Here is a 12,874-nt window from a genome sequence, read left to right as displayed (position 1 = left end):
TGTTGGGTTCCAGGTGTTTCCAGGTAGATGTATTGTTGGGTTCCAGGTGTTTCCAGGTAGATGTGTTGTGATTTCCAGGTGTTCCAGGTAGAGCAGTGGTTGGCTGATGATGGTGTATCACGATGGAAGCTCCTGAATATCTGGACTTGGATGAGATCGACTTCTCTGACGATGCTGTGGTGAGTTCAGCTCCAGGGAGGAACACTCTGAATGTATTAATAACTGATCAACAAATCACTCATTATCTGAACTAGGGCCCGACCGATATTGATTTTTGAGTGCCGATGCCGATTATTTTCAGAGAAAAATTACGATTACGATTTAATCGGCCGATTAAAAAAACAAAACAAAAAAAAAAACATATAAAACGTAGTTTTTGATACCTTAAATATACTTTAAACACTTTTGACGAATATGTGAATTGAATGCAGAACCTTTGAGTGTTTTAGAATACATTTACAGTCAAAAATGAGTGTAATGTAAAATAAATAACTAACTCCCAATGTGCTGCGCTCGTGAGCAGTGACTAACACGTGCGTGCTGAGCAGTATGGTCTCACCGTTAGAGTCTACAGTATAACAAATTAACATGGCCTGGGACCTAAAGAAAAACAGGCACAACATGCTCAAACAACGCGTCTTGTGTACATTGGTGAGGTGAGCGCGCAGCTGCCTGAGCGAGCGTGCTTTCATGTTGTACGGTAAAATTCAATCTCCTCTTTTTTACTCCAGCTAAAGTTGTTAGTTAGCAAGGCGACTAGGAGCGCAATCTGCAGGATACTAATCGCAATAACATTTATAAAAAAAAATAAATAAAAAAAAATCGGTTGTAATCTGCGTCTTTTTGGCCGATGCCGATTATTTTCAAAAAGGCTATAATCGGCCGATTAAATCGGCAGGCCGATAAATCAGTCGGGCCCTAATCTGAACAGCTTCATGTAAACACAAGCTGTTCAAAGGACCTTCTACCCCCACACAGTTTGCTTAGCGGTGTTCCAGAAGGCAACGTGTGTTCTAGAACAACACCCACACTAGGGCTGGCTATCGTGGCCAATTTCCTAAATCGATTTGATTTCGATTCATACGGTTCTGAATCTATTCATTTAGATTCAATCTGCTATTAAATAATGAAAATGGCTCAACTGTGTTGCAAAATACAAATGTACTTCATTCTTTTTATTTTCATCTTAAATAACAGGTTTTAAGTGCAAAGTTTTAAATTGGACGGTTTAATTTTGAGCTGTAAACAAAACTGTCGCAAATCTCAAGAGTGTAATTTTGGAATTAGAAAGGAATTGCAACATTCCATCACTGCAAATCGCATTAAGGCATTGTTTAATAAAGTGAAATAATAATAATAATGGCAACAAAAAAAAAAGAATAAAATCAAAATCATGCTCTATGAATCTATATTGCAAAATTTAAATGAAATCAATCCAAAATCGATTAAATCGTCTTCTTTACCCTGCCCTAACTCCGCCCACGTCCATCAGCTTCCTCGCTAGTTGAATTCTGCCACGGCGGGGCTGGTTTGACCTCACCCCAGCCTGTCTGAACGGACTGCTCTCTCTTCTGCTCCCAGTATTCTGTTCCGTCCGCCAAGAACATTCCAGAGTTGTCCCGGAGATCTGATGTCCTCGGAGAGGAGAGAGCAGGTAACCCCCCCCCCCCTCCTGGTAAACCCCCCCCCCCCCCCCCCTCCAGGTAAACACCTCCCCCCTCCTGGTAACCCCCCCCCCCCCACCTCCAGGTAAACACCTCCCCCCCCCCCCCCCCCTCCAGATAAACACCCACCCCCCCTCCTGGTAAACACCTCCCCCCCCCCTCCTGGTAAACACCTCCCCCCCCCCCCCCTCCTGGTAAACACCTCCCTCCCCCCCCCCCTCCTGGTAAACACCTCCCCCCCCCCCCCTTCCTGGTAAACACCTCCCCCCCCCCCCCCCTTCCTGGTAAACACCTCCCCCCCCCCCCCCCCTTCCTGGTAAACACCTCCCCCCCCTCCCCCCCTTCCTGGTAAACACCTCCCCCCCCCCCCCTCCTGGGGTAAACACCTCCCCCCCCCCCCTCCTGGTAAACACCTCCCTCCCCCCCTCCTGGTAAACCCCCCCCCCCCCCCTCCTGGTAAACACCTCCCCCCCCCCCCTTCCTGGTAAACACCTCCCTCCCCCCCTCCTGGTAAACCCCCCCCCCCCTCCTGGTAAACACCTCCCCCCCCCCCCCCTCCTGGTAAACACCTCCTGCTCCTTGATTTTGTTAAGCTAACCTAGATGAGGCTAAACTAACCTAGATGAAGCTAAGATAACCTTGATGATGCTAAACTAGCCTGGAGGATGCTAAACTAACCTGGATGATGCTAAAATAATCTTGATGATGCTAAGCTAGTCTGGAGGATGCTAAGCTAACCTGGAGGATGCTAAACTAGCTTGGATGATGCTAAGCTAACATGGATGTTGATAAACTAACATGGATGATGCTAAGCTAACCTGGAGGATGCTAAGCTAACCTTTATGATGCTAAGCTAACCTAGATGATGCTAAAATAACCTGGATGATGCTAAACTAGCCTGGATGATGCTAAACTAGCCTGGAGGATGCTAAACTAGCCTGGAGGATGCTAAGCTAACCTGGATGAGCCCCTCTGCCCCACAGCGCCCCCCGGCACCTGGAGCCGCTCGGGGCCGTCCAATGGCGTGGGAGGGGGGGTCAAACCTGCAGGCCTCTCCGAGGTCCACAGCAAGTTCAGACCGGTGAAGAGGGTCTCCCCCCTGAAGCACCAGCCGGAGGACCCCCACAGCGACTCCGAGGGGAAGGCCCCCGGGAACGGCGAGGCCCCCGGGAACACTGGGGCCCCCGGCAGTCCCGGGGGGGCCCCGGGGGAAACCAAGGAGGAGCCGGACAAGCCGGGCCACGCCCCCTCCTCGGAGGGTCCGGGCGGGCGGGGTGCAGAGGCCCCGCCCCTGGGCGCCGCCCTGCTGGGGGAGCTGGAGCACTACGACCTGGACATGGACGAGATCCTGGACGTCCCGTACCTGAAGAGCAGCCAGCAGGCCTCCACGCTGCCCCGGCCCCCCGCCCCACGGGCCCCCCCGCCCTCCGGCCTGGGGGGCACACTGGACCGTAAGCACGGGGCCCGGCGGCCGGGGGCCGGCCTGCACCACGAGGCCCTCAGCCTGGCCGGCTACAACCAGGTGTGTGTGTGCAACTAATCACCTTTTGATCACGATTTAGGTAAATGTTTAGAATCAAGTTGAAACAATTTTTCATTATTTTCTTTTTTTCTTTTATTCATTAAAGGAACATCATATTTGTACCGTATTCTTGATTTGAGCGTTATGTTTTGTGGTGTGCGGTGTGTTTTTTTGGAGAGAAATGCTGTGTAAAGGCATCATGTTTTCAAACTCAAAAATAAGTGTGTGTGTGTGTGTGTGTGTGTGTGTGTGTGTGTGTGTGTGTGTGTGTGTGTGTGTGTGTGTGTGTGTGTGTGTGTGTGTGTGTGTGTGTGTGTGTGTGTGTGTGTGTGTGTGTTGATTTTACCGTGTGTGTGTGCAGTACTCCATGTCTCCAGTCAAGTGGTCCGACCTGAAGAAGTCCAAGTCCATGGATCCAGACCACCTCCAGGTCCAGGGGCTGTCCGCAGCCTCCACGGCCCACAGAGAGCTCTCCTCCGCCGGGCTGCTCAGCTGCTCCGCCTCCCTGTCTTCCTTCTCCGACCCAGGTCAGTCCACACACTGGGTTAGGGTCAGGGGTGAGGGTTAGGGTCAGACCCCCGGGTTAGGGGTCAGGGTTAGGGTCAGGGGTCAGGGTTACCCTAACCCTAACCCTAACCCTGACCCTAGCCCTTTACACCCGTCCTGCTGTGCTCATGTCTCCCCTTCCCTCCCCCAGACAAGCTGCTCTCAGCCAGAGTGTACCCAGAGACCGGCCTCAAGGTGGGGCTGGACCCCCCCTGCAGCGCTGGGCTCCTGTTCCCCCCCGCCGGGAGCTCTGCTGCCAGGCCCTGGGCCCCCACTGGGGGGGCCACGGCCAGAGGAGGGGGGGGGGAGGTGGACGAGGAGACCAAGAAGAACCAGAACATCATCAACATCATCCGAGAGGGACAGATCTCCCTGCTGGTGAGAAGGACATCATCACCGAGACATGACCTCACCAGAGCCCCATGACCTCACCAGAGCCCCATGACCTCACCAGAGCCCCATGACCTCACCACCAGAGGCCCCATGACCTCACCAGAGCCCCATGACCTCACCACCAGAGGCCCTATGACCTCACCACCAGAGGCATCATGACCTCACCAGAGGCCCCATGACCTCACCAGAGCCCCATGACCTCACCACCAGAGGCCCCATGACCTCACCAGAGGCCCCATGACCTCACCAGAGCCCCCATGACCTCACCACCAGAGGCCCCATGACCTCACCAGAGCCCCATGACCTCACCAGAGCCCCATGACCTCACCAGAGCCCCATGACCTCACCAGAGCCCCATGACCTCACCAGAGCCCCATGACCTCACCAGAGGCCCCATGACCTCACCAGAGCCCCATGACCTCACCAGAGGCATCATGACCTCACCAGAGCCCCATGACCTCAGAGGCATCATGACCTCACCACCAGAGGCCCCATGACCTCACCACCAGAGGCATCATGACCTCACCAGAGGCCCCATGACCTCACCACCAGAGCCCCATGACCTCACCACCAGAGGCCCCATGACCTCACCAGAGGCATCATGACCTCACCAGAGGCCCCATGACCTCACCACCAGAGCCCCATGACCTCACCACCAGAGCCCCATGACCTCACCACCAGAGGCCCCATGACCTCACCAGAGCCCCATGACCTCACCACCAGAGGCATCATGACCTCACCAGAGGCCCCATGACCTCAGAGGCCCCATGACCTCAGAGGCATCATGACCTCACCAGAGGCCCCATGACCTCACCACCAGAGCCCCATGACCTCACCAGAGGCCCCATGACCTCACCAGAGCCCCATGACCTCACCAGAGCCCCATGACCTCACCACCAGAGGCCCCATGACCTCACCAGAGCCCCATGACCTCACCACCAGAGCCCCATGACCTCACCACCAGAGGCCCCATGACCTCACCAGAGCCCCATGACCTCACCAGAGCCCCATGACCTCACCAGAGGCCCCATGACCTCACCAGAGCCCCATGACCTCACCACCAGAGGCCCCATGACCTCACCAGAGCCCCATGACCTCACCACCAGAGGCCCCATGACCTCAGAGGCATCATGACCTCACCAGAGCCCCATGACCTCACCAGAGGCCCCATGACCTCAGAGGCATCATGACCTCACCAGAGGCCCCATGACCTCACCAGAGCCCCATGACCTCACCAGAGCCCCATGACCTCAGAGGCATCATGACCTCACCAGAGCCCCATGACCTCAGCAGAGGCCCCATGACCTCACCAGAGGTCCCATGACCTCACCAGAGGCCCCATGACCTCACCACCAGAGGCCCCATGACCTCACCAGAGCCCCATGACCTCAGCAGAGGCCCCATGACCTCACCAGAGGCCCCATGACCTCACCAGAGGCCCCATGACCTCACCAGAGAGTAGGGATGTTATATTCACAGATGAATCCAAGATGTCATCGTCATTCACCATTAAATCAGTTGAGACGTTTCAGACATTTCTAGTAATTAGTGTCTTTCTCTCACCCTGTCGTCCTGTTGAACTAACGGTGAAGCCGTGTGTGGAGGGTGGAGAGTGGAGGGTGGAGGGTGGAGGGTGGAGAGTGGAGGGTGGAGAGTGGAGGGTGGAGGGTGGAGAGTGGAGGGTGGAGAGTGGAGGGTGGAGGATGGAGGGGGGTGTGGATCAGTCTTAATCTGGGGATTCTGAAGAGAAATTTCATTAGTTCGAGCCCCACTGCTGAGTCAGTACTGAGTCAAAATAATAAGGTATGAAATACGAATTGGATTATAGAGAACGATTGAGAGTTCTTGTGACCACTCCTCCCCCCTCTTCCTCTCCTCCCCCTCTTCCTCTCCTCCCCCCCCAGCCCCACCTTGCGGCTGATAACCTGGAGTTGATCCTGGACGAGGAGGGCAACAACCTGCTGCACCTGTCGGCGGCCCAGGGCCACACGGACTGCCTGCAGCACCTCACCTCGCTGATGGGGGAGGACGGCCTCAACGACCGCAATGCCCAGCAGCTCACCCCGGCAGGCCTGGGGGTGAAGGTACCTCCACAGTCTAACGCCATGCATCACTCCTCCACCTCCACGCCCTCGGGTCAGCGCCACTGGGGCTGGGCTAACTGCCTGACTGTTGAGTCCATAATATGCTCTCATTCTGCCTCTGGAATCCGGACCTTAATCAGTGGTGAATAAAAATGCATACAGAATCAATGACTAAATATGACCTACGGTGCTCCAGTCAGGAGGCTCTAAGGTGCTCCAGGAGGCTCTAAGGTGCTCCAGGAGGCTCTAAGGTGCTCCAGTCAGGAGGCTCTAAGGTGCTCCAGTCAGGAGGCTCTAAGGTGCTCCAGGAGGCTCTAAGGTGCTCCAGGAGGCTCTAAGGTGCTCCAGTCAGGAGGCTCCAAGGTGCTCCAGGAGGCTCTGAGGTGCTCCAGGAGGCTCTGAGGTGCTCCAGGAGGCTCTAAGGTGCTCCAGGAGGTTCTAAGGTGCTCCAGGAGGCTCTAAGGTGCTCCAGGAGGCTCTAAGGTGCTCCAGTCAGGAGGCTCTAAGGTGCTCCAGTCAGGAGGCTCCAAGGTGCTCCAGTCAGGAGGCTCTAAGGTGCTCCAGGAGGCTCTGAGGTGCTCCAGGAGGCTCTGAGGTGCTCCAGGAGGCTCTGAGGTGCCCCAGGAGGCTCTGAGGTGCTCCAGGAGGCTCTGAGGTGCTCCAGGAGGCTCTAAGGTGCTCCAGGAGGCTCTAAGGTGCCCCAGGAGGCTCTAAGTCTAAGTCAGTCAGGAGAAGTCCAGGACATTAACACACAGATGTACTCAGTTCTCGGTCCCTTGGTTTGGTGACCGTCTGTTGTTTCGACAAAGGTTGTGCTGCCCTCTGCAGGGACATCATGTAACGTGTGTGTGTGTGTGTGTGTGTGTGTGTGTGTGTGTGTGTGTGTGTGTGTGTGTGTGTGTGTGTGTGTGTGTGTGTGTGTGTGTGTGTGTGTGTGTGTGTGTGTGTGTGTGTGTGTGTAGCATGGCCACCTGGAGTGTGTGAGATGGATGGTGAGTGAGACGGAGGCGATAGCCGAGCTGAGCTGCAGTCGGGACCACCCCAGCCTGATCCACTACGCCGGCCGCCACGGACAGGTCTCTATCACGGCGGCCTTACCCTACACATGGCCACAGGTTAGACTGCACCATGTACCTGAAGGTGTTGTGTGTGTGTGCTACAGGAAAAGGTGTTGCTATGGTTACTGCAGTTCATGCAGGAGCAGGCCATCTCTCTGGACGAGGTCGACCAGCAGGGGAACACTGCGGTCCACATAGCGGCCCAGCACGGACACCTCACCTGCCTCCAGGTACGCACTCACACAGAGAGACACAGCCCAGGCTCCAGGTGAGGCTCCAGGTGAGGCTCCAGGTGGCTAACGGTGATGTCTCTCCAGACGCTTGTGGAGTACGGCTCCAACGTGACGGTGCTGAACCTGCAGGGGGAGCGGCCCTCCCAGTGCGCCGAACGACAGGGACACACCACCTGCGCACGTTACCTGGTCGTCGTGGAAACCTGCATGTCCTTGGCCTCCCAGGTGGTCAAACTCACGAAGCAGCTTAATGAGTGAGTCGCCAATCAACCAATTACTAGAACCAGCCATTAATCACTTCTGACAATGTATTCTAGAAACCTTTATACGGGGTGACGGTGTATTCTACAGGCCTGTTTACGGGGTGACGGTGTATTCTACAGGCCTGTTTACGGGGTGACGGTGTATTCTACAGGCCTGTTTACGGGGTGACGGTGTATTCTACAGGCCTGTTTACGGGGTGACGGTGTATTCTACAGGCCTGTTTACGGGGTGACGGTGTATTCTACAGGCCTGTTTACGGGGTGACGGTGTATTCTACAGGCCTGTTTACGGGGTGACGGTGTATTCCATAGGCCTGTTTACGGGCTGACGGTGTATTCTGTGTGTTGTGTCACAGACAGGCCTCAGAGCGATTGGCGCTACAGAACCAAATGCAGAGAATACTAGATCCCAACACATCGTCTCCAAGGTAACCAGATCTCCTAAGCAACCCCACATCTCCTAGGTAACCACATCTCCTAGATCACAGCACATTCCCTTGGTAACCACATCTCCTAGGTTACCACATCTCCTAGGTAACCACGTCTCCTTGGTAACCACATCTCCTAGATCACAGCACATCTCCTAGGTAACCACATCTCCAAGGTAACCACATTAGGGCTGCAACTAACGATTATTTTAATAATCGATTAATCTGTCGATTATTTTTATCGATTAATCGATGAATCGGATCGAAAAAATAATTAAAAAATTGGAATTGCCGCATCTTTATTCAAAAACTGAACATAACTTCAAATTCACAGTGCAGACTGAAGTGTAAAAACACCAGGTTATTGCTCCAACGTCCCGGAACTATTAAAAGTAATATTAAATAATAAAAATATTAAAAAAAACATAACTGGGATAACACAAAAAAAAACTTACAATGTATGATATACTTTTAATGTATATAAGGGATGTCCATAGTTAACCGGTCAAACCTATTGATACCATTTTCGAGACTCCTTGAAATAGAACTTGTAATATTGCTTTAATTGCTGATAAGATGATGATAGTTCAAGATAGGACATTAAAGGTCATAATTCTATCTTTACTATCTATTTTATATTACTGGGAAAACAAGTTTTCACCAAAATCTCAATTATTATTATTTATTTTTTTCTGTCGCATTTGAACGCATCAATCATATTTCTGAGCCGACCTGAACACATCACATTTGACACTGTTTGTGACCATTGGTCCGTTTTTTTTTTTAAGCTAACTATCTCTATATCCTGCTGATTTTAACATGGATTTAAAAACTGCATTACTATTTTTAACTGACGGGACTTTCTACACCGTCCGGTTGTGTGATTACTGCCGCTGCTTTGAATGTTGATGCACGCGGTGCCGACTCCGAGCCCGTCTGCACAATGTCTGCAGCAGCAGCAGCAGCTGACAGTTTTCGGTTGGACTAGACGGATACTGAGCTGAAGGAGTTTTTTTAACCCAAAGACAGTGAAGGTACAACACTTTTATGTAGGCCTACAGTCCAGTTTTAAGATATGACCAAAATACAAGCTGTGGTCGCTCACACTAGGCCATCTGGCCGTGGCCGTTTTCACACCTAACCATGCTCAAATCTGTCAGTGTGAGTGTGGCCAGTCTGGCCAGGCCAGACCAATTTGGCCACTTGAGAGAGGTGTGCTGCTACGGTACGGGCCGCTACGGTACAGATGCTAATGAGCCGACACACGCACGGCTACGCAAGCTGAGTTGGATGACGTATAGTCCATGCGACGACCACGGACATAATAAAGGCGACGACCCTTCTTTCCCATTAAACGGTAAACAGGGCGTCAAGCGGTTCAACTGTTGGTGTGTTCTCTGTGTTGTTGTCCATTGTTGTTAAAACTCTGACTGGCGGCAGACTTTATTATGGTCCATGCAGCGGACGCTTGGTGATGACGTGATGACGTATGTACAAGAGCCTACCGTGGCCAGGCCACAGTTGCGACGGCCAACGGCCACGGCCAGATGGCCTAGTGAGAGTGCACCCTAAAGCTCGCTGTGGGCGTGCATGAACCGTGAACCATCCTGTCGGCGGCTGGCTGTAAACAGTGCTGCGCCTATGATTAACTTATTAATCGCGCGACACAACGAATCGACGACCAAATTCGTTGCCAACGCATTTAGTAATCGATTTTTATCGATTCGTTGTTGCAGCCCTAAACCATATCTCCTTGATAACCACATATCCTAGGTAACCACATCCTCTAGGTAACCACATCTCCTAGGTAACCACATCTCCTAGGTAACCACATCGCCTAGGTTACCACATCTCCTAGGTAACCACGTCTCCTTGGTAGCCACATCCCCTAGATCACAGCACATCTCCTTGGTAACCACATCTCCTAGGTAACAACACAACGCACCCCATAAATAACCAAAACGTTTCTCTCCCTCTGTGGACTACAGTTCCCATCAGCCCTCGCTGGGGGCGTGGCCTGAGATGACCCTGACGGCGGAGGGGACTCCAGAGGAAGGTCATTGGGTGGTGCGCCAGGGGGGCGTGGCTCCCGCCTCGGTGCTAGGACTCCTGGGAAAGGAGCCTCCAGTGGAGAGGAGGGAGCTGAAGCTGGCCCGCCTCAAGCAGCTGATGCAGCGCTCGCTCTCCGAGTCTGACTCGGACGGGTACCCCCCGGAGGAGGGCCGTGCCCCCCGCCACCTGCCGCTGGCGGAAGGGGACCCCGGGCGGCGGGCCCCTGGCCCCTCCCCCCCGGAGGCCGACCCAGACCAGAAGGCCACCAGCCCCAAGAGCGCTCTGAAGTCGCCGTCCTCGCGCCGCAAGCCCCCCCACAGCCTGAAGCTCCGGGTCACCTTCCACGAGAGCCCCGCCCCCCAGGAGCCAGGGGCCGCCAAGGTGCATCATGGGAAAGAGAGGACTACTACGGGCGGGTCGGAGGGCAAGCGGCCGTTCGGAGCCTTCAGGTCCATCATGGAGACTCTGAGCGGGAACATCAACAACCACAACAACAACAGCTCTAGCCAATCAGGAGCTAGACACTCCACTTCCTGTCCAGGCTCACCGGGCAGGAAGTCTGAGATCAAAGCCGGTCCCTCTGGAGGAGGCAAGGCTAAGACGAAAACCAGCAACGTTTGACCTTTAACCTCCCTGCTGGTCTGTCTCTCGCTCGCTCACCCTGAAGACCAGACCCTGAAGACCAGACCCTGAAGACCAGACCCTGAAGACCAGACCCTGAGGACCAGGACCAGACCCTGAAGACCAGACCAGACCCTGAAGACCAGGACCAGACCCTGAAGACCAGACCCTGAAGACCCTGAAGACCCTGAAGACCAGACCCTGAAGACCCTGAAGACCAGACCCTGAAGACCCTGAAGACCAGACCCTGAAGACCAGACCCTGAAGACCAGACCCTGAAGACCAGACCCTGAGGACCAGGACCAGACCCTGAGGACCAGGACCAGACCCTGAAGACCAGACCAGACCCTGAAGACCAGACCAGACCCTGAAGACCAGGACCAGACCCTGAAGACCAGACCCTGAAGACCAGAAGACCAGACCCTGAGGACCAGACCCTGAGGACCAGACCAGACCCTGAGGACCAGACCAGACCCTGAGGACCAGACCAGACCCTGAGGACCAGACCCTGAGGACCAGACCCTGAGGACCAGACCCTGAGGACCAGACCCTGAGGACCAGGACCAGACCCTGAGGACCAGGACCAGACCCTGAGGACCAGGACCAGACCCTGAGGACCAGACCCTGAGGACCAGACCCTGAGGACCAGACCCTGAGGACCAGACCCCGAGGACCAGGACCAGACCCCGAGGACCAGGACCAGACCCCGAGGACCAGGACCAGACCCTGAGGACCAGGACCAGACCCTGAGGATCAGGACCAGGACCAGGGTCTGAAGAGGACCTCCTCTTTGGTTGAATCAACCTCTCTCCGCTGCAGTATTTTGATGAACACTTTTAACTTGTATTTACTGTCGTATTATATCACTGTTTGACTTTCTTTCAAGGTAAAGTTAATGTTTGGTTACCATGGTTACAGTATTACTGGCATACTGAGGATTTTTTCTAAACACTACGGTATTAAGCGCTTTCTAATATTTATGGTTGATCATGCACACATGTTACACTTCTGGGTTTTAGATGTAGTTAAATTCACGCACAGCCAATGTCTCAGGCACTTTGACATGTATATATGTGTGCCTGTGTGTATATAAATAAAATAGTCTTTTGATACCTAGTAATCCACTTTCAGTTATTCTCCTTATGATCTCTGGAGAGTTGTTGGCATGAGGAAGTACTTTTTTTATATTAGTGAGGCTGGATTGAATTAGTAGCTCTTATTAAGGTGAACTAATGGATCTTATTCCCCATCTACATTCTGTCTAAAGCAGCCCGACCCCCCCCGACCTATCAGGTGCTACCTGGGCTTGCTGTCCAATCAGAGCACTCTGTCTTCAGACGGTTGTATTTAGTAATCCCGTGTAGACAACCGCTCATAGTTCTCAGAAGTCTTCTGGTTTCTATTTTCTAATAAGCTGTTAATATTAGACGTTAGAAAATTGATAACATTCTGTCAGATGTAAGGGTGGAATAAATGGTCCTCCGTTTGGTTTGGACTGGACAGTGCTAACTCCGTTAGCATCAAGAAGAACAAGAGGTGAGTGCTGCATGCAGCACTCACCTAATAAAATGATCATGTAAGCATGATAATATAATCATGATAGGATCATATTAATATTCCTGGTAGTATAAAAATAATTATGGTATAATAACAATCTTGAGAATTTCCTGATAATATATTAAACAAGAAAGTAGGCCTACAATAATCATGATAATGTAAAAAATATGATATAATCATAAATAATTGATCTCGTTATAGAATAAAAATGATAGGCTCCTACAAGACTAATATTCATGATCATGCAATAATACTAATATTCATGATCATGCAACGGAATAATTTCTCTCCGTTGAAACCCATTCCTATTTTTCAACCTCATAGGCCCCATGGGCTCTACCGGAGGGGCGTGGGGTCGCCACTCTACAGAGCTCAAAGTACGCCCCTTCCGGTGTACCCCTCATGGGACCTCTGGGCGAGAACAATTAGAATAGGAATCAGTGGAAAGAAATG

At 52.7% G+C, this 12,874-nt stretch overlaps 1 protein-coding gene across 3 annotated transcripts; it reads left to right on the top strand.

Annotated features, from left to right (window-relative positions):
• Nucleotides 1–11,262, top strand: sncaip (synuclein, alpha interacting protein). Of its 3 annotated transcripts, none has more exons than XR_009528015.1 (12): nt 1–179; nt 1,582–1,654; nt 2,648–3,186; nt 3,548–3,713; nt 3,884–4,110; nt 6,030–6,209; nt 7,172–7,285; nt 7,372–7,497; nt 7,585–7,754; nt 8,120–8,191; nt 10,180–10,960; nt 11,207–11,244. XR_009528015.1 is itself a non-coding variant. In XM_060064660.1 (12 exons), exons 1-11 carry the CDS (start codon nt 123–125, stop codon nt 10,862–10,864), a joined length of 2,409 nt encoding a protein of 802 aa, XP_059920643.1. In that variant the 5' UTR covers nt 1–122; the 3' UTR covers nt 10,865–10,898; nt 11,106–11,262. The 3 variants fall into 3 exon arrangements, 2 of the variants coding, with proteins under 2 accessions (XP_059920643.1, XP_059920642.1); XM_060064660.1 differs by having other exon boundaries at nt 10,180–10,898; nt 11,106–11,262; XM_060064659.1 differs by lacking the exon at nt 11,207–11,244 and having other exon boundaries at nt 10,180–11,009.
• The last annotated feature ends 1,612 nt before the right edge of the window (nt 11,263–12,874 follow it).

Source organism: Gadus macrocephalus, chromosome 11, assembly GCF_031168955.1.
Source record: "Gadus macrocephalus chromosome 11, ASM3116895v1".
NCBI lineage: Eukaryota > Metazoa > Chordata > Actinopteri > Gadiformes > Gadidae > Gadus > Gadus macrocephalus.
This window is presented reverse-complemented; position numbering and strand designations above follow the sequence as displayed.

Excerpts from the sequence above, each read along its gene's own strand:
- sncaip (XM_060064660.1), top strand. The coding sequence starts at position 123 with ATGGAAGCTCCTGAATATCTGGACTTGGATGAGATCGACTTCTCTGAC. Across the intron at positions 1,655-2,647 it reads CCTCGGAGAGGAGAGAGCAG|CGCCCCCCGGCACCTGGAGC; the intron begins GTAACCCCCCCC and ends TCTGCCCCACAG. Across the intron at positions 6,210-7,171 it reads CGGCAGGCCTGGGGGTGAAG|CATGGCCACCTGGAGTGTGT; the intron begins GTACCTCCACAG and ends GTGTGTGTGTAG.